This window comes from Scyliorhinus torazame, chromosome 14 (genome assembly GCF_047496885.1).
Source record: "Scyliorhinus torazame isolate Kashiwa2021f chromosome 14, sScyTor2.1, whole genome shotgun sequence".
NCBI classification, from domain to species: Eukaryota; Metazoa; Chordata; class Chondrichthyes; order Carcharhiniformes; family Scyliorhinidae; genus Scyliorhinus; species Scyliorhinus torazame.
The window spans coordinates 206,958,640-206,984,878 of NC_092720.1; the positions used below are offsets into that span (position 1 = coordinate 206,958,640).

General features: G+C 47.5%; 1 protein-coding gene across 6 annotated transcripts in view; it reads right to left on the reverse strand.

Annotated features, from left to right (window-relative positions):
• Positions 1 to 4,154: 4,154 nt before the first annotated feature.
• The window catches only part of ehmt2 (euchromatic histone-lysine N-methyltransferase 2), a 100,779-nt gene continuing 78,694 nt past the window's right edge, over positions 4,155 to 26,239 (reverse strand). For all 6 annotated transcript variants that reach the window (XM_072475518.1, XM_072475519.1, XM_072475516.1 and 3 more), the window contains 9 exons: positions 23,842 to 23,996; positions 21,267 to 21,434; positions 18,768 to 18,912; positions 17,732 to 17,809; positions 14,871 to 14,986; positions 13,604 to 13,690; positions 11,679 to 11,757; positions 10,944 to 11,119; positions 4,155 to 9,202 (listed from right to left, as the gene is read on the reverse strand). In XM_072475518.1, the coding sequence (XP_072331619.1) occupies positions 9,022 to 9,202; positions 10,944 to 11,119; positions 11,679 to 11,757; positions 13,604 to 13,690; positions 14,871 to 14,986; positions 17,732 to 17,809; positions 18,768 to 18,912; positions 21,267 to 21,434; positions 23,842 to 23,996 (1,185 nt within the window). In that variant the 3' untranslated portion in view covers positions 4,155 to 9,021. The remainder of the gene's footprint in view (positions 9,203 to 10,943; positions 11,120 to 11,678; positions 11,758 to 13,603; positions 13,691 to 14,870; positions 14,987 to 17,731; positions 17,810 to 18,767; positions 18,913 to 21,266; positions 21,435 to 23,841; positions 23,997 to 26,239) is intronic.

The following is a 26,239-nucleotide window of genomic DNA, read 5'->3' on the forward strand; positions in this document are numbered from 1 at the left end:
ACTGTACCTCGATACACTGGACAACAAACACAAATCCAAATGAGCTTTGGTAATATAGAAAGTGAGTTTTGAGAATTGATTATAGAAAACAAGGAGGCCACAGACGAATCAAACAGGTATTTTGCATCAGTCTTCAATACAGAGGATACAAATAACATTCCAGAAGCAGCTATGAACCAGGAAATAAAAGGGAGGGAGGAACTCAGGAAAGTTACATGAACCAGAGAAGTGGGACTGAGTAAATCGTTGGAGCTGCAGGCTGGCAAGAGACAGAGTCATGATTGACTTCATCCTAGGGTCTTAAAAGTAAATGTCCAGTGGATAGTCGATGCAGTGGTTTTAATTTTCTAAAGCTCCGGAGATTTGGAGGAGGTCCCATTAGATTGGAAGATAGCAAATGTAAATCCAGAATTCAAAAAGGGAGGCAGAAAGTGGGAAACTGAAGACCAGTTATATTAGCATCTGTTGGAGGGAAAATGTTAGAAGCTATTATTAAAGACGTTATAGCAGGGCACTTGGATAAGCCCAATGTAATCAGGCAGAGTCAACATGGTTTTGTGAAAGGGAAATCATGTTTTACCAACTTACTGGTTCAGGAGGTAACCTGTGCTGTGGATGAAGAACCCATATTGATGTACTGTGCTTAGATTTCCAGAAGGCATTGATAAAGTGCCACAGCTAAAGGTTATTGGTGAAAATAAAAGCTTGTGGTATAAATTGGCATGGATAACAGGAAGCAGAGTAGGTATAAATGGGTCTTTTTCAGGCTGGCAAGATCTAACAAGTGGTGTGCCCCAATTGGCTGGCTAACAGAAAGCAGAGTAGTTTTAAATGGGTCTTTTTCGGGCTGGCAAGATCGAACAAGTGGTGTGCCCCAGGGGTCAGTGTTTGGACCTCAACTGTTTACAATATACCTGCAAAGACTCGCATTCAAAGTATCATCTTGCATCTTTGACTTTGTCTATATATGTATATCTATATATATATATATATATATGTATGTTTCTGGAACCCACCTCTTCATTCACCTGAAGCTGTGCTCTGAAAGCTAGTGATTCAAAACAAACCTGTTGGACTTTAACCTGGTGTTGTAAGACTTCTTACTGTGCTCACCCCAGTCCAATGCCAGCATCTCCACATCATACAATATATATAAATGCCTTAGATGAAGGGGTGTTTGCCAAATTTGCTGATGACCCAAAGATAAGTAGGAAAGTTGTGAAGAGGGGATAAAGACCTATAAAAAGATTAAGTGAGTGGGCAAAGATTATGGAGGATATGTGGCAAATGTGAAATTGTCCATTTTGGCAGTAAAAACTTTAAAAAATATGATCTAAGTGGCGAGATTACTGAGCTCTGATGTGCAGAGAGATCTGGGTATCCTTCGTGCTCAAATCTCAAAAAGCTAACATTCAGGTGCAGCAAGTAATTAGGAAAGCTAATCGAAGATGATCATTTATTGTGAGGGGAATTGATTGCACAAGGAGGGAGGTTATGCTTCAGTTGCACAGGGCATTGATGATACCACATTTGGGGACAGCGTACAGTGCTGGTAACCTTATTTAAGGAAGGATGCAAACGTGTTCGGAAGACGTTCAGAGAAGGTTTACCAAACTAGTACCATGTACAGGCGGGCTATCCCATGAGGAAAGGTTGGACAGGCTCGGCTTTCTTCCACTAGAGTTTAGAAGAGCAAGAGGTGGCTTGATCGAAACATGTAAGATCCTATGAGGTATTGACAGGGTGAGAATCCTGACATGAGAGAATCTGGAACCAGTGGGGTCACTGTTTTAAAACTAAGGGGTCACCCATTTAAAATAGAGATGAGGTGAAATTCTTTCACTCGAGGGCTGAGAGCTCTTCCTGAAATTGTGGTGGAAGCATAGACTTTGCTATTTTTTAAAGCAGAGATGGATTGATTCATGGTAAGCAAGGGAATGATAAGACTATTGGGGAGTAGGCGGGATGCAGATTTGAGGTTACTATCAGATGAACCGTGAGCTTATTAAATGGCCCAGCAGACTCAAGGAGCTGAATAGCCACATGCTCCTTCTTTATATGTATCACTGGATCAAACACGAGGGGGCAAAATAGAGTCTGGCTCTCGCTGATCTCGTGCTAATAGGTCAGAATCTTGCCGCAGAGCACTTGCAGTTGCATTTCTATTCACGAGGGCCTAGATGTGTCTCCGTGGTCACCGTTGCCTCGTTGGATCCCAATTGTTTGTCCCGAGATTCCGCTGGGGGTTGCAACCTAATTTTGGAACACCAGTGCTAGGTCAACGGTTCGTTTAAAATCTGAGATAGCTAAGTTTTTGGTAACCAAAATTATGAAGTGATACAGGGAAAAGGCAAAATTATTAAGCAACATGGAGTCAGGCCATAGATTAACCATGATCTCATTGAACAATGGAACTAGATTGGGGAGCTAAACGGATTGCCTCTGTTCCTATGATTGTGACTTCTTTTAATCAGTAATGCAGTGTTGTGACCTACTACCTCAACAGTCTATCTTGATTGTGGACCTGCCTCGGTTCGCATCCACTAAGATTCCCAAGGTGCCTTCCAATTGCAGCCATTTCGGATGAAGTATCTTCAAAGTTAGGAGCACCGGGGCGGACAACCCAGAGGTCAGAAATTCAAGTCCCCGCTATGGAATTTGTAAAAATGAATTAAAGAAATCATAATCCATGAACTGCCAACCGTAAATTAAAATTGATGTAGTTTTGTAAAGCCTCAATTGTATCACAAGCACCCTTCTTCAGGAGAGAAACCTGTCTGGTTGCAATGTGACCCAGTTCCTGCATGACTCCTGATGCCCATATGCAGGCCTTTTAACAGCCTCCTGCATTAAATTTAATGCTCACCGACATGATTTATCACTCTATACTCTCGTCCTATTCCGTTCCCATCTTCAAGTCTGGCACCATTTGCAGACAGTTTCTGAAACTCCAGTCATTGAGATAAACTAGTAGCAGAGGTACCCCAGCCCCCCACACCCTCATTCAGAACTAACACTGAATAGAAAAACTGCAGGCAACCAGCTTCTGTTCCCATTCCTAACGGTTAGCTCGAATACCCACAGATGAACAAAGAAAGGTACAGCACAGGAACAGGCCCTTCGGCCCTCCAAGCCTGTGCTGCCCGACTAAACTACAATCTTCTGGGTCCGTATCCCTCTATTCCCATCATATTCATGTATTTGTCAAGATGCCTCTTAAATGTCACTATCGTCCCTGCTTCCACCACCTCCTCTGGCAGCGAGTTCCAGGTACTCACTACCCTCGGTGTAAAAAAACTTGCCTCGTACATCTCCTCTAAACCTTGCCCCTCGCACCTTAAACCTATGCCCCCTAGTAATTCTTTAGGGGCTGTTTAGCACAGGGCTAAATCGCTGGCTTTGAAAGCAGACCAAGGCAGGCCAGCAGCACGGTTCAATTCCCGTAACAGCCTCCCCGAACAGGCGCCGGAATGTGGCGACTAGGGGCTTTTCACAGTAACTTCATTAGAAGCCTACTTGTGACAATAAGCGATTTTCATTTTCATTTCATTTCATTTTCATTTAACCCCCTTTACCCTGGGGAAAAGCCTCTGACTATCCACTCTGTCTATGCCCCTCATAATTTTGTAGACCTCTATCAGGTCGCCCTCAACCTCCGTCGTTCCAGTGAGAACAAACCGAGTTTATTCAACCGCTCCTCATAGCTAATGCCCTCCATACCAGGCAATGAGTTTAATGAACAGTCTTTCAAGTGCGAAAGAGAAAATGCTGGGAAGTCTCAGCAGGTCTGGCAGCATCTGTAGGGAGAGAAAAAAGCTAACGTTTCGAATCCGCTGACTCTTTGTCGAAGTGTCAGATGCTGCCTGACCTGCTGAGATTTTCCAGCATTTTCTCTTCCGTTTCAGGTTCTAGCATCCGCAGTAATTTGCTTTTATCCAGTCTTTCAAGTGCAACTTTTGCCATAGCACATTGTGTCTGCCTTGTGATTGGGGAGGTCCTTGACCAACGGTGGCGATGAAGAAGTTCCTCTGTGTTCACAAGTTCCAATTAACCAGTCCAGTGGCAAATCAAATCATAATGTTCCCAAGAAAAAGCAACGTGTGAGATTAATTCACTGCAAGCGCTGCATACGAAGAAATAAATTCAGGGAATGATTTTTTTAAAAAAACGAGTATAATGGTCTTTTAATGAACAGTATCAAACGGAATTGAAATTCTGAACACCGGTGCTTTCGAAAAATAAAACAAAACAAAACAATTCATGTTTCAATTTGTGGGTGGGTTTGGGGGGTCCGGGAATTGGAACAGAATACATTTGAGCAAATGATGTCAAACCTCCACTGAGGGACGTGCCTGTAGGTTGCTCCCATATCCCACTGCGCGTATGAAAACCAGATCTGACCCCACGCTGTCAACCTGCTGCTGGACATTGAAAGAAACTAGCAAAATGGTCAGTGAAGTGTCACAAAGCAGAAACCACGGCTGCACCGTACAACGGTCTACAGTTCGAGTCACGCTCTACCCACTACAAAAAAATATATAACTTTTCTTCAGGTACACATGTGAAACCACTAACAATTAGGGACGTCTTTCCGTTTGAGTCACGCAGAACAGTCTTGTTCAGAGAACTGTGCCAACTTAGATCATTGGAAGCAGTGGTGGGATGAGGGTGTTTCCCTCGGGGGAAGGGGGGGCAGAAATATCTGTATTTCATATCAATCTCTCAAAGCACTTTATTTTGTTTAATTCATTTATTTATTTATTTTTAAAATAAATTTGAGTACACAATTCATTTTTTCCAATTAAGGGGCAATTTAGCGTGGCCACTCTACTTAGCCTGCACATCTTTGGGTTGTGGGGGCAAAACCCACGCAAACATGGGGAAAATGTGCAAACTCCACACGGACAGTGATCCAGAGCCGGGTTTGAACCTGGGACCTCGGCGCCGTGAGGCAGCAGGGCTAACCCACTGCACCACCGTGCTGCCCTATTTTGTTTAATTTACGAAGGACATTCATTCACTGTTGTAAAGCAGGATAAGGAGCAGAGTTCAATTTGAACACGCGACAAACTCCCACAAACAGCAATGAAATAATGATCCACTCAGGAGGGCAGGCTTGGCCTCGGTTTAAAGTCTTATCTGAATATCAGCACTTCCTACAGATGTTTCCTCAGTACTGACCCTCTGACAGGGCATCAATCCCTCAGTATTACCCACCTGACAGCACTCTTAGTACTGACCCTATGAGTGCAGCACTCCCTCAATACTGACGCCCTGACAGTGCAGCACTCCCTCAATACTGACCCCCTGACAGTGCAGCACTCACTCAGTATTGAACCTCTCCTCAGTACTGAACCTGTCAGTGCAGCACTCCCTCAGTACCGACCCTCTGACAATACAGCGCTCCCTCAGTACTGACCCTGACAGTACAGCACTCCCTTAGAACTGACCCTCCGACAGAGAAGCACTCCCTCAATTCTGACCCTCCGACAGTACACAACTCCTTCACTATTGACCCTCAGACAGTGCAGTGCTACCTCTGGATCGACCCTCCCAAAAGTGAAACACACCCTCAGTACTGACACTCCGACAGGGTAGCATTCTCTCGGTACAGGGAACTTAAGAAAGCAATTGGAAGAGCAAAAAGGGGGCATGATAAAGAACTTGTGAAAAAGATTAGGGAGAACCTAAAGATATTCTATAAATACATTAAGGGGAAGAGGTTAACCTGTGAAAGAGTAGGGTCCATTAGAGACCAAAGGGGAAATTCTGTGTGTGAAGCCGCAGGACATTGCAAAGGTGTTAATGAATAATTCTCATCTGTCTTCATTCAAGAGAAGGACGTAGGTACAGAATTCAGGAAATGGAACTTTGAGGACCTTGAGCAGTGTGACATGGGAAGTGAGGAGGTATCGGAGGCTTTGATGAGCGTAAAAATAGACAAATCCCCAGACCCGGATAGATTGCATCCCAGGCTGCTGTGAGAGGCGAGGCAAGAAATTGCAGAAGCTCTGATGCAAGTTTTTAATCCCACTCTGGCCATGGGGGAAGTGCCTGAGGACTGGAGAACAGCTAACGTTGTTCCACTTTTCAAGAAGGGTGATAGAGATAAACCAGGGAATTACAGACTGGTGAGTCTCACTCAGTGGTAAGGAAACTATTGGAGGAAATTCTGAAGGAGAGAATTAATTTCCAATTGGAAAGGCATGGAGATAGTCAGCATGACTTTGGCAGAGGCAGGTCATACCTAACAAATCTTATAGAAGGTTTTGATAAAGTGACTGAGTGTGGGGATGAAGGAAGTGCAGTTGATGTAGTTTGTATGGATTTTCGTAAAGCCGTTGACAAGGTCCCACATGGGTGGCTGAGTGTGAAGGTTGATGCACATGGAATTCAAGGAAACTTGTCAAGATGGATCCGAAACTGGCTCAGTAATAGGACACAAAGGGTAGTGGTAGAAGGCTGTTTAGAGTAACTGGAGGCCGGTGTCCAGCAGCATATCACAGGGACACCAAGATTGGCAGGATGGTTAACAGTGAAGAAGATGGTTGTAGGTTACAGGAAGATGGGTTGGTCAGATGGGAAGAGCAGTGGCAGATCGTATTTAACCCTGATAAGTAAGAGATGATGCACTTTGGATAAAGAAATAGGACAAAGGAATATGTAATAAGAGCAGGACACTAGGAAGCTCAGAGGAACAGATGGATCTTGAGGTACTTATTCACAGATCCTTGAAGGCGGTACAGCAGGTGAATAGCGTAGTGAAGAGTTGTGGCATGGAATATAAGAGCAAGAAGGTAACATTGGAGCTGTACAGATCAGCGGTTAGACCACAGCTGGAGTACTGTGTGTAGTTCTAATCACCTCACAAAAGGAAGGTGGTGATTGCACTGGAGGGGGTACAGGGGAGATTCACCAAGATGGCGGATGAGAAAATATCAGCCATGATTAAATGGCGGAGCAGACTCGATGGGCCGAGTGGCCTAATTCTGCTCCTATGTCTTATGTTGCCTGGAGTGAAGCATCTCAGCCATAAGGAGAGATTGGATAGGCTTGGATTGTTTTCGTTAGAGCAGAGAAGGCTGAGGGGGCATATGATTTGAGGTGTGGTGGTTGGATCGGGTAAGTAGGAAGCAGCTTGGTTGAGGGGTCAATCACAAGGGGGCATAGTTTTAGGGTCAGCAGCAGGAGATTCCGAGGGGATCTGAGAAAAACAAAACTCACTCAGAGGGCGGTGAGAATCTGTAATGAACTGCCTGGGAAGATGTTGGAGGCTGGAAACCTCACAACCTTTGCTCTCAGTACTGACCCTCTGACAGCCCAGCGCTCCTTTAGTACTGATCCTCCGACAATGCAGCACTCCCTCAGTACTGACCCTCCCGACAGTGCAGCACTCCCTCAGTACTGACCCTCTGACAGAGCAGCACTCCCTCAGTACTGACCCTCCCGACAGTGCAGCGCTCCCTCAGTACTGACCCTCTGACAGTGCAGCACACCCTCAGTACTGACCCTCTGACAGTGCAGCACTCCCTCAGTACTGACCCTTTGACAGTGCAGCACTCCCTCAGTCCAGACCCTCCGACAGTGTACCATGCTCTTAATACTGACCCTCTTGACAATGCAGCACTTCCTCAGTACTGATCTTCCAACAGTGCAGTTCTCCCTCAGTACTGCAGCAGGAGAATCAATCTGGATTATGTTTGGGCAATGGGTCTTAAACCAATCCTCCCAAAGCAGAAACCAAGGTGTTAACTACTGAGCCTGGGCTGACCACAGGTTCTCCTGACTTGAGTATTGCCAACTTCTGTTTTTATTTCAGATTTCCGCATTCTCCAGTATCTTACTATTGTATGGGGATTAAGTCCTCCTTCCCAGTGTTAATACCAGTCCGGTGACCCTAAGTGCTCAGCACTAATGCCTCTCTTGCCCTATATTAACACCCTCCAGTTCCTCTATTTTCATTCTCTCACTGAAATGGTCTCAAATTAGACTGATGGACCTTGCGGTTACGTCTTCCGAAACCTTGACTTCGACCACCTAGAAGAACAAGGACAGCGGAAACGTGGGAACACCATCACATGCAAGGACTCCTCCAAACTACCATCCTGACTTGGAAATATATCACCGTTCCCTCACTGTCGCTAGGTTAAAATCTTGGAACTCCCTCCTACATGGATAGCAGCGGCTCAAAGTTGGCATCTGGCAGGGGTCCCTACTGAGGGGTCAGGGCATGTGACACGATCAGGTAAATCACAAAGAGACTGGTCTGAGGGTCCCATTCAAAGTTAGAAGGCGCACTCATTGTATTGGAGGGCTCTATATTGCACTATACAGGGAAGGTCAAGGTGTTCGCAGTACTTTGGAATAATACAACTCCTCCAACCCCCCAGAGACCCGCTGTTCACCTCCCCAAGGGGACAATTGCGACACGTCCCTGACTTCTAACCAGAGTAACTAAACCGGAGGAGAAGCTCCACTGGGAATTCATTCAGTGAGGGGCACCCCCTTCATTCCGGAGGCCAAGCCTGTAAATGCAACTTGCCTTTAAATATTTGTCTCGGTCACCCTTTTCCGATTATTAATAATAATAATGCAAAAAATTAAATTCACAGTTCAAGACACAAGGCGAAAATAATTTGAAGTAATCCTACAATAATACTTACTCCATACAGGGAGTATGACAAGTTAGCTCCTTTCTTGCCTATAATTGTGGTCCTTAGCCAGGGATAGCTCAAGCGGCAGCAGGACGTACTTACCTCAGGAAAAGATTAAGGCCATTGGCTGCAACAATGAACAAAATGGAACTCTCGCTGTTTTAAGCAGTGAGTCGCTACGAGGGGAAATAAAAGACCCCAAACGAGGCCACCCTTTTGCACAAAGGTATGTCCCTCAAATTGGTTGGAACGGTTTTGGTGCTGACTGCTACCTTAATGCTACAGAGTTCTGAGTAAAATAATGTGAAGGAGATTGTAGTGGTGGTGGTGTTGGGGGAAGAGTGAAATCCGTGATTGGTGGATGGTCTCACGAGGGTCCGATGATAGTCAGGCTGCTCTCGGGCATGGTGTCCTGGTACGACTCCAGCCGAGCTAGACGGCTCTGCTCTAGCGCAATGGCCTCTGCTGAGTGCTTGCACTTCTCCGAACCACACTGGCAGGTGAAATATTTACACTTGATGTCCCAGAATCGGTCCCCGTAGTCAAAGCTGGAAAAGGCAAAGAGAAAGATTGAAAAAAAAAGAAGGCCCTTCAGCCAAGCAACCAAAATCTCAACGCTCTTAACTTGAACTCACTGAACTGGAAACAAACAATAAAGGGGCAGCAGGAGATCATTCTGCTCCGGAATTTTTTTTACATGTCTCAAACATTGAAACATAACAGATTCTGAGTGTGCTTGACAGGGGGTGGACGCTGTGATGCTGTGGGGGGGGGGGGGGGGGGGGGGGGGGGGGGGGAGAGAAGAGAGAAAGGAAATCTAGAGAAAGGAAATCTAGAATGAGGGGGGCACAGTTTAAAAATAAAGGGCCTCCCAGTTAAGAGGGAGATGAGGAGGTTGGGTGGGGGAAGAGAGCGAGAGAGAGGACAATCACAACGTCAGCCTGAATGGTGCCCAGCACCAACAAGTGCTGCAACCTTGCCAACCTCCCAAACTTTATATGGCTGGATTGGAAACCCCATTGCCAGTCACCCAGTGGAAGTTTCCCTTCGGCCTCCTCACTGTCGGACGGGGCCTTTAGCTCCCTGGGCCCCAAGCACTGGGATTCCCCTCCTAAACCTCTCCAGGTTCTCTTTCTCTCTCCTTTAAGACACTCTTTAAAACCCATCTCTTTGACTGGGTTGTTTGATCACCCAACTCAACATCTCTCGAGTGTCAATGTCAAATTTTGTTTTGATAACCTTCCCGAGAAGCTTCTGGTGATGCTCCACTACAAGAACGTGGCATCTTTAACACAGTAAAGTGCCCCAAGGCGCTACACCGGGGAGCCGCTAACAAAATCTGACACCGAGCTGCACAGGGTGATTTTGAGCTCAGCTGACCAAACTTTAGTCAAAGAGGAGTGTTTAAAAAGGGTTTCCAAGGGAGATGGCGCAGGTAGGGAACTCCAGAGCTCGGGGCCCAGGAAGCTGAAGGTATGGTCACCAGTGGTGCAGTGATTAAAATCAGAACATGTGCAGAGAGCCTAAAATGGGGGGAAGGCAAAGATCTCGAGGGTTTCAGGGCTGCGGGAAATTATCATCGGAGCAGGTCATTCGGCCCCTCCAGCCTGCTCTAGCAGTCAATAAGACGGCTGATCTGATTGTGGCTTTACCTCCATGTTCATGACTGTCCCCATAGCCCTTGACCCCCTTGTCAATCTAAGATCTGTCCAACTCAGCCTTCAATGACCCAACATGCTCCACTGGGGAGGATAATTCCAAACACTAACCACCCTCAGAGAAGAAATTGTTCCTCATCTCTGCCTCAAGTGGGAGACCCCTTATTTTTAAACAGCGTCCCCTTGTTCTCGATACTCCTCCCACAGAGGTGGCGAGGTTAAAAGCACATACAAAGACAAGTTGCTTCTGTTGTTATTAACATTCGCTGTCAGCATGTTACATCTGTCCAATCTGGGCGGTGAAGTGTGAAACAGAAAACAGACCTTCTCCTTGACAGGAGGTTTATTTGCAGGTTGCAGTATTACAGATCTCTGCCTCCTCACTACCACCTCAGCGTCTATAGCTGATTCCCTTTATATGCACCATAAATTCACCATTAAATGAACTGAAAGCCCATTAAAGGGGGACAAAACATTTACAAACGGAACCGACATCACTGCAAGCTGACTCGCTATATGTGTGCTCTTAGCCCTTAATCAGACGGTGCCCACCATCGCCTGTGTATCTTTAACAACATAACCGACCATGAGCATCGTGCAGGCCCCAAGCCCCTGCTCCAGACACACTTACCCGAGCTCCTCGCCTGTCTTGATATCCCGACTGCTAAAGAACGCGATCCGGGGGAATCGGAGGTCCTGGTGCAGCATGAAGGCGCGCACGGGGATGATGTTTGGGTCGCACAGGTGGTTTATGAAGCGACTCACGTTGCCATAGTAACGGGCGTCGATGCAATATACCTCCCCGTCCTGGAACACAACACGGAAAAAAGAATCAGGACTTCTCAGGCGCCATCTTGCAGATTTAGAATGTTCCAAGATGCTAAACCACCCATTTTACACACCCTGCAGTAACAATAATGAAAATGAAAATAAAAATAATCTTGATGATGCAGTAAAATCATGAACTCCAGCTGGTTAAATGTCTGGAGACTTTATCACATGGAAACTCACTGCCAAATGTCTCTCCCGGTCAAACAGCCTTCTCCCCCCACAGCCCCCAAACTACTTTAACCATTGGCGAACAAAAACTTTCAACGTAACTCGATTTTAAAAAAAAAACACACAATGCCGCCTAAAATCGTGCCTCTCAGCACCCGGTGACATTAATCTCCAAATCACGGGAGGCTCGACAACCCAAGCTCTGAGCTGATTCTCGGGGTCAGATTCTGCCCCTGGTCCAGCTGAGGCAGTGGGAGGGAAAGCGGTATTCAACACCTCGGGTTTGGGAGGATCAGTCACTGCTGACTGTTTGCCATCTCACCGTAGCCCTAAGTTAGCAGCAAGGTGAGCACTGAGGCAGCATTACCTTATTATCCAGGTCAAAGAGATAGGAGTCATCTTCACGCACATCCGCCTCGGCGTCCGAAATGATCTCACCCACATACCTGGATCACAGAGGAAGGTATTAAACATGATGGCCAAGAGAGAGGGTGAGAGAGAGAGGGAGAGCAGGTGGGCAAGAGAGGGGGATAGGGGGAGAGAGAGAGAAAGAGAGAAAATGAATGAATGAGCGAAAGAGAGACAAAGAGACGGAGAGAAAGCATGATAGATGGAAGGGGATCGTGAGAGAAACAAAACGAGAGAGAAGTCAAAAGAGAAAGCAAGAAAGAGGGGGGGAGGGCAAAAGAGAGGAAAGCAAGGGCGAGAAAGAGAGAATAAGAGTGAGATAGACAGTGCGACAGTAAGATAGGGAAGGAGAGAGATAGAGGGTAGGTGAGAGGACAAGAAGGAAACGGTGTTTTTTTATGATAGCCAAAGTATTTTGCAGCCAATGAAATAAATTTTAAATTGTAGTTGTTGTGATGTAGGAAACGTAGCAGTCAATAAACACTCAGTAAATAACCACAAACAGCAATATGATAATGACCAGATCATCTGATTTTTGTGATGTTAACGAGGGATAACTATTGGCCAGGACAACAGGGATAACTCTCTGCTCATTTTGAAACTCGTGCCATGAAATCTTTTACATCCACTCCAGCTGGCAGATGGAGCCTTGCATTAATGTCCCATCCGAAAGACAGCACCCCTGACAGCGCTGCACTCAGACAGAGCACAAGGAATGTCAACCTGTCTTAATCCCTAGCGCCGAAGGAATATTTCACCCGAGAACCACTGAGGAACAACCTTGCTGTTCCTCGGAAACTGTATTAATGGGCGATACCTACACAGCTCAACACAACCTCGGGTACCTGACACAGTGGCAGCCTCGACCCTACCACCATTACTCCCCGGTAGGTCCTGGAGTGCACTCTCAAAGCTGTCTATTCTTGTACAACATTGTTTGCACAACTCGACCTACAGTTCTCACGGTAGCTGAGGTGCAGGGGTAGCGTTCAAATAGGGGTAGGATGAAGGGTCAGGATTGGGTTTGTGGCTCATGTGGGGAAAGAGTCAGAGCAAAGGAGGGGGCCAGGAATGGGGGGGGGGCAGGGGAAGAGAACAGGATGGGGATGGTTGACTGGGTGAAGGACGGGGGTGGGGGAGGGTAAGGGACCAGGGCGCGGGGGTATGGAACAATGGTGAACAGGGTGATGTATTGGTGTGAGTGTGGCGGCATTGGGATGGGGAGGGGTGACAGGATGAGGTACTGGGGTGAGGGGGCGGGATGAGGGACCGGGGTGGGAGAGGGAGAGGGACAGGGAGCAGGGTGAGGGTCCAGGGTGCGGAGGGTGGAGGTACCGAGTGAGGAAGGCAAGCTGAGGGATGAGGATGGTAAGGGTCCGAGGGGGGCAGAGGTAAGGTCTGGGGACAGGCGAGAGGGTCAGTCAGAGGCAGGGCCATGGTCCATGACAGGATAATTGTGAAAGACACAGTCTGAGGAAAATAAGCTGAAACAAAATAGCGCCGATACCACAAATGTGAAATAAAAATAGCAAATGCGGGAAACATTCAGCAGGTCAGGAAGACAGTGAGAGAATCTGTTGACATGACAGGGTGATGAGTTGCTCGGCAGAACTGGCAGCAGCAGCACACTGAATCATTTCAATTCAAAACATTTGAGCTAAACTTCAAACTAGTGAAAGAACGCAACTTATTCCGGCCTCACTTACCCGATGAGAACAGGGGTGCCTTCTGCTCTAATATCCACTTAAATCTCGGTAAACCTTTCGGGTCATTAGCGCCAACTCTCTGTTGGGTGGGATCTTCAACCACAGGCTAGCCAGGTTGTAAAAAATGGTTCGATAGTCTGAATTCATGCCATTGAACATTCCTGTGCACTATACTTACTCACAGATGAAGGTTCCTTGGGGAATGTCCTGCAGCGCTCGCACTCCCCAGCCCATCTTCTCCGTCCGATAAAGCTGTAGGCGAACTCTTTGTGACAAAATAGAGAGAATAATCAAATCAGGCGACCCTTTAAAATCATCACAAATACCAAAGCCCCCCCCCCCTCTGTATCTTGCAGGACACCAAAACGGTTCTTTAGTAATGCTCCAGGTTCGGCCGAGTATCAAGTCAAAGTTTCTGCCCCAATCCCCCCAGCCCTCTCCTCCTGAATTCTCACCACGGCACACTCAGCAGAGGCAAACCTTGGTACCCCTCACGCAGGAACTACAACGGGGAGTGTCAGTCAGCTGCTCGACTGTGGAGGGCATTACTGCTGAGGCTGATCCTCAAAAGCAACCTCTGCGAACATGCAAAACAGAGTAGTGCGAGGGAGGCTGTGTGGAGGATCAAGCCTGGCTTCCTCCCTCCTCTCCTTCCATTTCCTCAGTCCATTGACCTGCGGATCAAAAACAGAAAATACCGGACAATCTCAGCAGGTCTGACAGCATCTCTGGAGAGAATGGAGCTAGAGTCTGCGCGTTCCCCCGTGTCTGCGTGGGGTTCCTCCGGGTTCCTCCCACAGTCCAAAGATGGGCGGGTTAGGTGGATTGGACATGCTAAATTGCCCTTCGTGACCAAAACGGTTAGGAGGGGTTATTGGGTTACAGGGATAGGGTGGAAGTGAGGGCTTAAGTGGGCCGGTGCAAACCTGATGGGTCGAATGGCCTCCTTCTGCATTGTATGTTCTATGTACTATATATTCTAAAGCGTTTCGAGTCTGGATCAGTCATCCAAACTCGAAACGTTAGCTCTGTGCTCTCTGCATAGATGCGGTCAGACCTGCTGAGCTTGTCCAGAGTTTTCTGTTTTTGTTTCAGATTTGCACTTATCTGACGCGCGGTCAATGCTGAAGGCTCCAATTCAGTCTGGGCAGGTCTGAACAGCACATATAGGAGGGGACAGACAAACACGAAAGCCACGGGGTAGAAAAGAATGGGATGGCAAGGATTCTCCAAAAGGGTGTATTGGAAAAAAGTTTGGGAAATACTGCAGGGGAATGAAAAAAAAGGGAAAAATGATCGCTCCAGATCGGATTTCAGAAATGCTGGAAGGGCCCTCTCCACTACATTCAATAGGTCACCGTATCAGTGAAAGACAATAGGACTCAAAGGAGCGAGGAGTATAGAGGGAGATGGCTTAATCCAACCCTGCACCAACCAGCTCTTACTTGATTCCACTTTGTACCACACGGTTCTTGCACGACCTCCAACAGGAACAGGCCTGATTGCACTCGAAGATCAGAGGTGGCTCAATCTTGTTGAATTCTTGCAAAAGTCGCCCATCCTGCCCCACAAAAAGGGGGAAATGATTAACACCGGGGTCCACTCGAGTCTGACCGCGTTGTTATTTCACACCTTGGCTCTGTACCATGACCATCGCACTGACACCTGTCTGTGGGTCAGAATACACTGCCACAGAACGGTTACAGAACAAAGAAGTCATTCAGCCCGTCGAGCCCTACCAGCTCTCTGCTATTAAGCTGGTTCCACCTCCTGCCCTTTCCCTGTAGCCCAGCATTTTGTTCCCTTCGGGTTCTTATCCAATTCCCTTCTGAAAGCCACGACTGAATTTGTTTTGTCAGCCTTCAGTCATTTGGGTTTTCCTGGTACTTTCGCTCGTGTCATCATCGTTTTAAGTTCCTCCCCCCATTTGCCTCTTGATTTTCTCCCATTTGTTGGATGCTTTTTGTGTCTTCCGCAATGAAGACAGATACAAAATACTTACTCAAAGTCTCTGCCATTTTCTTGTTTCCCACTATTAATTCTCCAGTCTCACGCTCTAAGGGACCAACGCTCACAGTCATTACTCTTTTCCTTTTTATATACTTGCAGAAGCTTTTACAGCCTGTTTTTATTTTTGGGAGTTCTTCTCAAACTCCAATTTTTCCTCCTTTATTGTTTTTTTTAAGTCAGCCTTTGCTGGTTTCCAAAGTTTTCACAAACTTTTTGTCTACCAGTAATCTTTGCAGCAGTGTGTGTCTTTTCTAACAATTTAATACCATCCTGAACTTCTTTCGTTCGTCATAAATGGTTCATCCTTCTTGTGGAGCTTTGCTTTCTCAATGGAATATATCTTTTGAGAATCATGAAATCTAATTAAATGTCTACTACTGCTTCTGTACCGTCTTGGCTTTTAACATATATACCCAGTCCAACATTAGCCAACTGTCTTCATACCCATTGGAATTATCCTTATTTAAATTGAGACACAAGTTTCAGACCCACATTTCTCATGCTCAAACTGAGTGTGAAAAATATGATCGCTCTTATCTAATCGATCCTTTTCTATCAAGTCCTTAAACCGGTCTCATTACACTTAACCAGGTTTAAAATAGCCTAGGTCCTGGTTGTTTCCAAAACATATTGTTCCAAGGAAGTGTCCATAATACATTCTGTGAACTTATCCTCCAAGCTACATTTGTCCAATCTACATAAAAATTAAAATCAACCCCAATTATTTTCAGTATTTTTCTTATCAGGCCATGCTATTGATTTGTTTATACTCCTGTCCTACAGGGTATCTAGTATCAGAGGTGGAGGCTATAAACTACTCCCACCAATGATTTATTTATTTCTTGTATCCACTCATCTTGATCCGCTGAACCAAGATCATTTCTCACCACTGTACCGAACTTTTCCTTTATTAACAGAGCTACCCTACATCCTTTTGTCTTTTTTATGTCCTTTTGAAAAATCGAACACACTTGAATATTCAGGTACATGTCTCTGTAATGGTTATCGTAGCATATTCATTTGTTTCTATTGTGTTATCTATCAATTCATCCATCTTGTTATGAATATTGTGTGCATTGAAATAAAAAAATGTTTATTTCTCTCTTTTTTATAATTTTCCCATGCTCTGACCATATTTGTCGGTGCACTCTCATGTTTGCAGCTCAGTCATTTCTTGTCACACTCTGGTCATTACCCATATCACGACTGTGCACTACCCTCGTGTCCTTTTTCTTTAACTTTTCAAATTTCTCTTCAATTGATCTTACTGAAACATATAAGACCCTGAGGGAACTTGACAGGCTGGGTGCTGAGAGGCTATTTTCCTTCGTGGGGAAAATCCAGAACTTGAGGGACACAGTCTAAAAACTAGAAGATCTTCCATTTAAGACAGATGAGGAGAATCTTTCTCTCTCCGAGGGGTGTTAATCTGTACAGTTCATCCCCCAGTGAGCCGTGGAGGCTGGGTCATTGAATTTACTGAAGGCTGAATTAGATTCTTGATCGTCAAGGGACTCCAGGATTGTGGGGTGGGCAGACAGCAAAGTGGAGTTGAGGCAACAGATATATCAACTTTATTGAATGGTTGAGCAGGCTCAAGGGGACGAATGGTCTACTTCTGCTCCTAATTCTTGAATGCCATATATGCCTTTTTAACCACTTCTCAACCTGCCCTGCAATCTTTAACAATTTGTGCACATGTAGCTATCTGCCCCTCTGCCCTTGCCCCCCCCCTTTAGAATTGTACCCTTTATTTTATACTCCCCATTTTTTTCTCCTGAAACATATCAGTTCACAATTCTCTGCATTAAGTTTCATCTGCCTAGTCTATCATCTTGTCTTTGTTCTCTTGGAGTCTATCCCCCATCCTTCTCACGACCATTCCCAAGTCTTGTGTCAGCCTTCGTGTGGGCAGCACGGTAGCACAAGTGATTAGCACTGAGGCCTTCACAGCGCAAGGGTCCCAGGTTCGATTCCCTGCTGGGTCACTGTCTGTGCGGAATCTGCACGTTCTACCCGTGTCTACGTGGGTTCCCTCCGGGTGCTCCGGTTTCCTCCCACAGTCCAAAGACGTGCAAGTTAGGTGGATTGGCCATGATAAATTGCCCTTAGTGACCAGAAAAAAAAAGGTTAGGAGGGATTATCGGGTTATGGGGATGGGGTGGAAGCGAGGGCTTAAGTGGGCCGGTGCAGACTCGATGGGCCGAATGGCCACCATCTGCACTGTATGTTCCATGTTCTTTTACAAAGGTGAATGTGTGAATTTAGAGAAGCATGGCGGGCAAAGAACCCTTACCTTGTCATACCAGCAGCGAATACTGAGCTGTCCGCAAAGGCAGTTACTGGAGGAACAGTCGTCCAAGCAGGTACAGTGCTGCAAAGGAACCACAACACGGGTGAGAGGAGCAGTAAAAACCTGCAAGCTTTGATGCCACACCGGTCGAAATCTGAAACCAAAACTGAAAACACTGCAAATACACAGAAGGCGAGGGGCAGGAAGAGGAGGTCAGTTCACATTTCATCAATCCGAAAACACAGTTACAACATCGGAAACATCACTCGACTCTTAGCGTGGATAGATTGCAGAGGCTGACACTGTTCTCCTTGGGACAGGGAAGAGGCGATTTGATAGAAATGTTCCAAATCATGTGAGGTTTTGACAGGGTAAATGTGAGGAAATTGTTTGGGGTGGCAGTCGGGTTGTTAAGCAGAGGGCACAGATTTCAGGTGATTGGCAAAACAAACAGGGGGAGAAGAGGCGGATTCTTTCCCATGCAGAGAGTTTGAGACACGCAAGACAAGGGAAGCAGAGCGAACAACAGCATCTTCCATAATCAGCATAACATCTTTGCCTACTGAATTCCTGAACGATCAACAACGCCTTCAATGTAGGCAAACGTTCCAGAGCCCTTTACCAGGGTGCAGATTTGACACCAAGTCACAGGCAGCAATAGCAGTCAGGTCACCAAAAGCTTAGTCAGAGAATATTTAAGGACCGTCTTGAAGGAGAGGTAGAGAGGAGTGTTTCGGGAGCGAATTCCAGACATTTGGGTCAGAACAGCTGAAGGCAAGGTCACCAATGACGGAAATTATTAATTGAGGAGGACGAGGCCAAAATACAAGGGGCGCAGATCTAGCGAGTCGTGAGGGTTATGGGGAAGTGGTGGTGGTGAAGCCATGGAGGGATTTGAAGGAGACGTATTCAGTCAGTGACCATGTAGCTCATGGTTGAAAGGGACTTACCGTGAGTTAGGATCTGGACGAGCTGAGGTTTATGGAGGGTGGGGAGTTTGAGATGAAGGACCCCTCCCAAGGTTTGACGATGCAAGTACCTGGAGGTGTGTGATGTTTCTGTCGATGTTCATCGTGGATGTCTCACAGTTCTCGGAGATGTATTTGTAATCCTCGGGGGAGGTTTCTGCATCCACTGCATTCACACACGGTATTGGGACGTTTTCGTAACCTCTGGCAATGTCCCTGAGAAACAGAGTGACCCAGATTAGTCAGCCTCGCTCCCTCTTGGCATAAACAGAAACTTGGACAAATTGTATGTGTCCCTCCCTTTTCAAACCAATACTGTACCCCTTCCATCTGGTTTTTAACACACTGCTGTTTGTGGGAGCAAATTGGCCGTGCTGTTAACTACATCAGAATAGTTACTGCGTTTCAAAAATAGGAGTACTTCATCAGATTGGGAATGTCTTGGGAGTCATCAAAGGTTCGATGGGAAAGAACATGTTTCTTACTGCACTGATGGACGGTACGTTGGGGGGGGGGGGGGGGGGGGGGGGAGAAGAGGTGGGGGAGAAAAGATGGAAGGTACGGGGTGAAAGAGGGACGGTACGGGGGTGAAAAAGGGATAATACGGAGGAGGAGGAAAGATGGATGGTATGGGGAGGGGGAAAGAGGGACGGTACGGGAGTGGAGGGGAAAAGCGGGGCAGTAGGGGGGGGAAAGAGGGGGGGGGGACAGAGATGAATGAGGGACCGTATGTGGGGTGTGGGGAAGGGGGGACGGTACGGGGAGGAGGAAGGGGGAAAGAGAGTCCGGACCGGGGAGAGGTTGGGGGGGGGGGCAGTTCGGAGAAGGGGGGGGGGGGGGTGAAGTGAAACAGGACGTAGGGGGAAGAGGGACGGGATAGGGATGGAAGAGGGACAGTATGGGGGGGGGGGGGGGGGTAAAGGGGAATGTGGGATTGGGGCGGGGGGGGGGGGAAAGAGAGGGACAGGACAGAGAGGAAAGAGGGATGGGGGGGAAAGAGGGGGGGGACAGGGGGAAAGAGAGGCAGGGGAAAGAGGGGCCAGGCAAGGGTAAAGAGAGTAGGGGAGGGGTGGGAGAAGGACAGGGTGAGGGGGGGGTGGAGCGACAGGGGGAGACGAGGGAGAGAGACACAGGGATGGGGGAGAGGAATGGAAGGGAGGGGGAGGGGAAAGGTGGGGGAGGAAGAGAGAAGAAATAGGGATAGGTAATGAGGAATGATTTCCTGCTGGCTGTAGGATTTCCTTATTCTACAAAATCACTCCTAATAATCATGTATATATGCAGGGAAATACCAATCCAGTTTGCGTAATCTCTCCTTTTAATCTGACCCTTGCGGCTCTGGTGAATCTGAGCATCTCTCTCACCAAGGTCAATGTGTCCTTTTGACAGGTGTGGTGCCCAGAATTTTACATTGTGCTCTTGATGTGGCGAAACAGCATTTTGCACAGCTGAAGTAAACCACCTCCTCTTCCTGCTCCAACACTCTGGTTATTAAGCCTGGCATTTTTTTAGCCTTTGAGTTTATTTTGTACCTGACGGTATCAGCGGGTTCTGTAAACATAAACCCCTGCTCAAACTCGCTTGTGCCTCTGCTGGGCCCAGCTTCTCACCATTTAAACAATACTCCAATCTGTTGTGCTGAAATCCATCTGCCATGGCTCGGTGCGCTGACTTTGATTTTAAGCTCCTGTGTCTGCTAATTAATGTGTCAATATTTGTGCCCAAGATAATGGATGGTCTAACCACAGCTGTGGTGGGGGGAGTGGTGAGAGGGGAGGGTCGGTGGCGACATTTGTTTGAGGCCTGCTCTGCCCTGTGCTTGGCCGGTGCTCACAATGAGATGAATTCTGAAACCGGCTTGGGCAGTTCAATCCAGCTCCTCTGGGTGTGGTGCCTGGAAATACAGGAAGGTATGTCACACAAGGCAACCGTGCAGATAGCTGCTGCCAGGAATGATAATACCAAGAGCACTGGCTGGCTGGTGGCTCACTTCTACAACTTTCGCCTCCCAGGCAGAAGACTGTGGCTTCAAGTCAGCTCGAGATTCCAACTCAAAACCTCACTTCGATACTCCTGGTGCAGTACCGAGGGAGTGCTGTGTTGTCTTTCGGGTGGGGCAATAAGCCCGGACCGTTTCTGCCCTCTTAGGCGGGAGTTAAAGATCCCACGGCATTGCTTTGTAGAAGGGCAGGGGCATTAACCCCATATTTAGCTCCCAGCCAATGTCTAAAACAAATAAGCTGGTCACTAGCAATCGCTGCTAGTTGGAACTTGATGTCCACAAATTAATTACTGCATTTCCTGCACTACAATAGGGGACTACATTTCAAAAAGTACTTTGTCAACTGCCAAGCAGTCTGAGAAGTTTTGTGTGTGCGATATAAATCAATGTTTTTTCTTTCTTGCCTCCAAAATTATCCCTGGTAGAACCCAATCTGAGCACCGGGATTGTTAAGATCGAGATCAATACTTCGTTACATACGGAGGGAGTCAAATGATGCGGGAAAGGACATTGTCCCTTTCTTGCTGGACTCCCAAGACCTGAAGCTTTGGCACAGAGATGCTCTCACCTGCTGACAATCTTCTCTGTCCGAACCGCTCGGTTCAGGACTCCTTGCTTCAGCCTCTTGTTGAGCTGCAGGGCGAACCAGACCTGAGAGTTCATGACGCAGCAATCCAGTGGGCTGTCTCCCTCACGGTTCTTCAGCTCGATATCCGCTCCGCGGGACAGGAACAATCTGCAACACGAGAACCCAGTCAGCGCGCGTCCATCATTCCCTACTTGCCCAAGTGGGCGGCACGGTAGCACAGTGGTTAGCACTGTTGCTTCACAGCGCCCGGGGCCCGGGTTTGATTCCCGGCTTGGGTCACTGTCTGTGTGGAGTCTGCACGTTCTCGCCGTGTCTGGGTGGGTTTCCTCCGGGTTCTCCCACAAGTCCCGAGGGAGGAACTGCCAGGTGAATTGGACATTCTGAATTCTCCCTCAGGGTATCCGTACAGGTGCCGGAATGTGGCAACTAGGGGCTTTTCATAGTAATTTTGTTGCAGTGTTAGTGTAAGCCTACTTGTGACACTAAAGATTATTAAAAAAATATAGAAAAAATGTCCCTAACTCATGAGAGCAGGAGGAGGCCATTCAGTCCTGTTCCAACGCTTAACGAGGAAAAAGCTGATGTCAGCGTTAATCCCATTTGCCAGCTTTGGTTTCACAGCTTGTAATTACCCCCGTCTAACAGAAAAAATAATCAATCTCAGTTGTGAAATCTTTACTTGACCCCCCCCCCTCAACAGTTTTTGGACAAGAGAGTTCCAGTTTTCCACTGATCCCTGACAGCAGCCAGGAGTCTGACCCAGCGACAGTGAAGGAACGACCGATATATTTCCAAGTCAGGATGGTGAGTGACTTGGAGGGGAACCTCCAGGTGGAGGTGTTCCCAGGTACTTGCTGCTCCTGACCTTCTAGATGACAGTGGCCGTGGGTTTTCAAGGTGCTGCCTCAGGATGAGTTACGGCGGTGCATCTTGTAGCTGGCACACACGGCTGCTCCTGTGCATCGGTGGCGGAGGGAGTGAACGTTTGCAGATGGGGGCGCCATCAAGTGGGGCTGCTTTGTCCTGGATGGTGTCGAGCTTCTCGAGTGTTGTGTGAGCTGCACTCATCCAGGTAAGTGGGGAGTATTCCATCACACACCCTTTTAAAAAAAAAATTTAGAGTACCCAATTCATTTTTTCCAATCAAGGGGCAATTTAGCGTGACCAATCCACATAGCCTGCACATCTTTGGGTTGTGGGGGCGAAACCCACGCAGACACGGGGGGAATGTGCAAACTCCACACGGACAGTGACCCAGAGCCGGGATCGAACCTGGGACCTCGGCGCCGTGAGGCAGCAGGGCTAACCCATTCCGCCACCGTGCTGCCTTGTGCTCTGCAGATGGTGGACAGGCTTTGGGGAATCTGGAGGTGAGTTAATTGCCAAATAATTCCTAGCCTGGCCCTACACTTATAGCCACAGTATTTATACGGCCGGTCCAATTGAGTTCTGTTCGGGCAGGAATGCACTAACATGCTCAATGCAGTCTGCCATCTTCCCACCTGGGCTGATACAATGTCTAATATTTCTATAGGTGAGTTACAATGACCTCTAGTGGCAAAATGCCAAAGGCAAGCAGTGCAGTTTATGACTCTAATTAATTAACCTTATCCCAATTGTGCTGCCAGTCATTTTAGGATCCTGAACAAGTTTACAAAAAAAAAATCCTCTCCCACATAAAAGAGACTGGACATGCTTGATTGGCACCCTCATTCAATGCCTCAATCATTCACTCCTACGCGAACGTCAAGGCTCCTGAGGCAGCACCTTCAAAACAAACCTTGACACTGAACCACAGAGGGAAATAGTCGGTTTGAGATAGGGTGAGCTCTGAAGAGGAGTCATATTGGACTCAAAACATTACCTCGGTTTCTCTCTCTCCACAGGTGAGGTCTGACCTGCTGAGTTTTTCCAGCATTTTCTACTTCAGTTTGGGAAACTGTCGGCCAGGTTGTCAGAGAAGTCGTTTTTTAAGGGGGAGAGAGAGGTAGAGAGGCGGAGGAGTTCCGGAGCTTGGGCCCAGGCAGCTGAAAGCAGTCACCAACGGTGGACCGAGTAATATCAGCGACGCCCAAGAAGCCACAATGAGATGAGTGCAGATGTCTCAGAGGGTTGCAGGGCTGGGGGAGAGGCAGGGAAAACAAGGGTGAGAATTTAAAATCGAGGTGTTGCTAAACTGGGAGCAAACGCAGGTCAGTGACCACGGGGTTGATGAGCGAATGGGACATTTTTTAATTCATTTATGGATTTGGGCGTCGCTGGCTAGGTCAGCATTTATTACCCATTCCCCGGGTTGCCATTTAGAAGGCGGTGGTGAGCTGCTTTCTTGAACCGCTGCAGTGCCTGTGGGACACCCACAGTGCTGTGAGAGAGGGTACAAGTTAAGACACGTCAGCAAAGTTTTGGATGGATTACTGTGGGAGGTTGGCCAGGACTGCTTTGGAGTCCAGGAGCTGTCAAGTCCAGAATTGCTGCAGGATTAGGGAGAGGCAACGGGCGCAACACATTCAGGTCTCAAGAACAAACATACATTTCAAACCAGCTGCATACGCACATGACACAGTCGTAGAAGTTTTCTCGAGCTGCGATATGCAGTGGGGTGTCTCCATGCATATTCACCGCGTGTAGATCACACCTGGCGTTAAGAAGTACTTCGGCGATGTCGGAGGAGCCAGCGAAGGCCGCCCAGTGTAAACAGATGTTTTCCTCCTATCCAGGGAAGGGGCAATACATACACACAGGGCAAAGGTCAGACTCAGGCAGACGGAAAGGAGAACAGTTATTTGAAGGAGTTTATACAAGTTCATAAGATATAGGTGCAGAATTAGCCCATTTGGCCCATTGAACCTGCTCCGCCATTCGATCATGGCTGATCTCATCCGGCCTTAACTCCACCGTCCTGCCCGTTCTCCACAACCCATCAACTCATTACCAATTAAAAATCGGTCTCACTCCTCCTTAAATTTACTCACTGTCCCAGCATCCATCACACTCTGGGTAGTGAATTCCAGATTCACAACCCTTTGGGAGTTTTAAATTTGCTACCTCTTATCCTGAGACTGTGACCACTCATTCTATTTTTTAAAATAAATTCAGAGTACCCAATTAATTTTTTTCCAATTAAGGGGCAATTTAGCGTGTCCAATCCACCTGCCCTGCACATCTTTGGGTTGTGGGGGCGAAACCCACGCAAACACGGGGAGAATGTGCAAACTCCACACGGACAGTGACCCAGAGCCAGGATCGAACCTGGGACCTCGGCGCCGTGAGACTGCAGGGCTAACCCACTGCGCCACCGTGCTGCCCTTGACCTCTCATTCTACAATGACCCACAAGAGGAAGCATCCGCTCCACGTCTGCTTAATCCATACCTTTTAAAATCTTGCATACCTCAATTTGATCTCCCCTCATTCTTACAAACTCGAGAGAGTATAGGCCTAAACTGTTCAATCTCTTCATACGACAAACGGAGAGAGACGGGTGGGATTCACCGTCAGCCGACGCCAAAAATCGCAAAACACGATTGGGCGGAGAATAGCCTCCGAAACCAAAACCGCAGTAGACTCTGAAGCCAAAATCACGGTAAGCGGCGGTTTGACGCCAAATCGAGATCCTCCGGAACCACGAAAATGACGTAAATGTGTGTCACCCGCCGCGCACCGTTAAAGCACCATTAGCATATCGTTAGCGGGCCTGACCCTCTATTTTCCGGGGCCTTTGCGATTCACCACCACCGCCCTCCTCATAGATTAGTCATGGGTTACATAGAAACTTCACCACACAAACACCTATTGTAGAAGGGGAGCGGCAGAGTCCCAACTTTAAAAAAATTACATTATGGATAGATGTGGTTTCATGAAACATACTTTGAAGTCATTAACTAAAACAGTGTTCACATGAAAAGTCGTTAAATAAGGACACCTCGGAGCTCTTGCACCACACAAGTCCATTGTGCGTGCTCTACTTATATATATCTGGTCAGCAGTTGAGTGTAGAGATGTGTTGCCTGATGTACACTGCTGACACTCCCAGACAGAGAGATCCACGACAGGGTTTGGATTGTACCTTTTAACCAATATCAAATTCCTCCGATTCAGGAGCTGTCTCCCCACTGCCAGCAGTGCAGCTGAGTTCAGAGACTCGTGTGTGTTTGTGCACTGGTGTTGGTGGGGGAGGGGGGGGGGAAAGAGAACATAAAAGGCTGCAGACTGACAGCTGCAGAAGTCCTGGGAGATGGGGCGGAATGCCAACTTTATACCCACCCCAACGCACTCACTGTGGACCTCAAGGCTGAGTAAGATCAGGGCTACCTGTAAAACCACATTGCACTGGATTCCCTCAGCTTTGCTGACAGGAAGACTCAAGTGAAACCGAGCCACCAAACTACCTGAAATCGGCCATAAAAGTCCAAAAACCAGAGACTCTAACAGAAGCTACCTAACGTGCACCCTCCGCCTACATGCCGCCACCGGAAGTCCCCAATAGCTTTCTTTCTCTGGACCCTTTGTAACCCGAAGACCAGATGAATCTGCTGCAAGTAGCAAGGTGCAACCTCTGGCCTGTTTTCTATCGCAATGCCTTGCAGCCAACTGGACCAGAGGCCAGAATCAGAAAGGAGAGCATTGTTACCCACCCTTCACTTGACCTCAGCTATTATCAGCATTGTGGCTTTATTTTGATGACGCTGTACATGGCCTCACAAGGCTCTGGGATGCTGTTAGAGCACCATACCCCTATCGCTGGCCCAAGAAGACCCAGCTAGTCCAGTACGTAAAAGGTTAAGTGTGGGGCCTCCCCGTGCTCCTAACGGGGCAATTGAGGGAAGTTTGGGGCGATCATTCCGCTTTGGAAAACAGGGTGAAGACTGGGAAGAGTAATCCGTGGCTCTGCCCTTGCATAGAGACAATGGCTTGAACCTGGTCCATTCTGGCCTCTGGTCCAGTTGGCTGCAA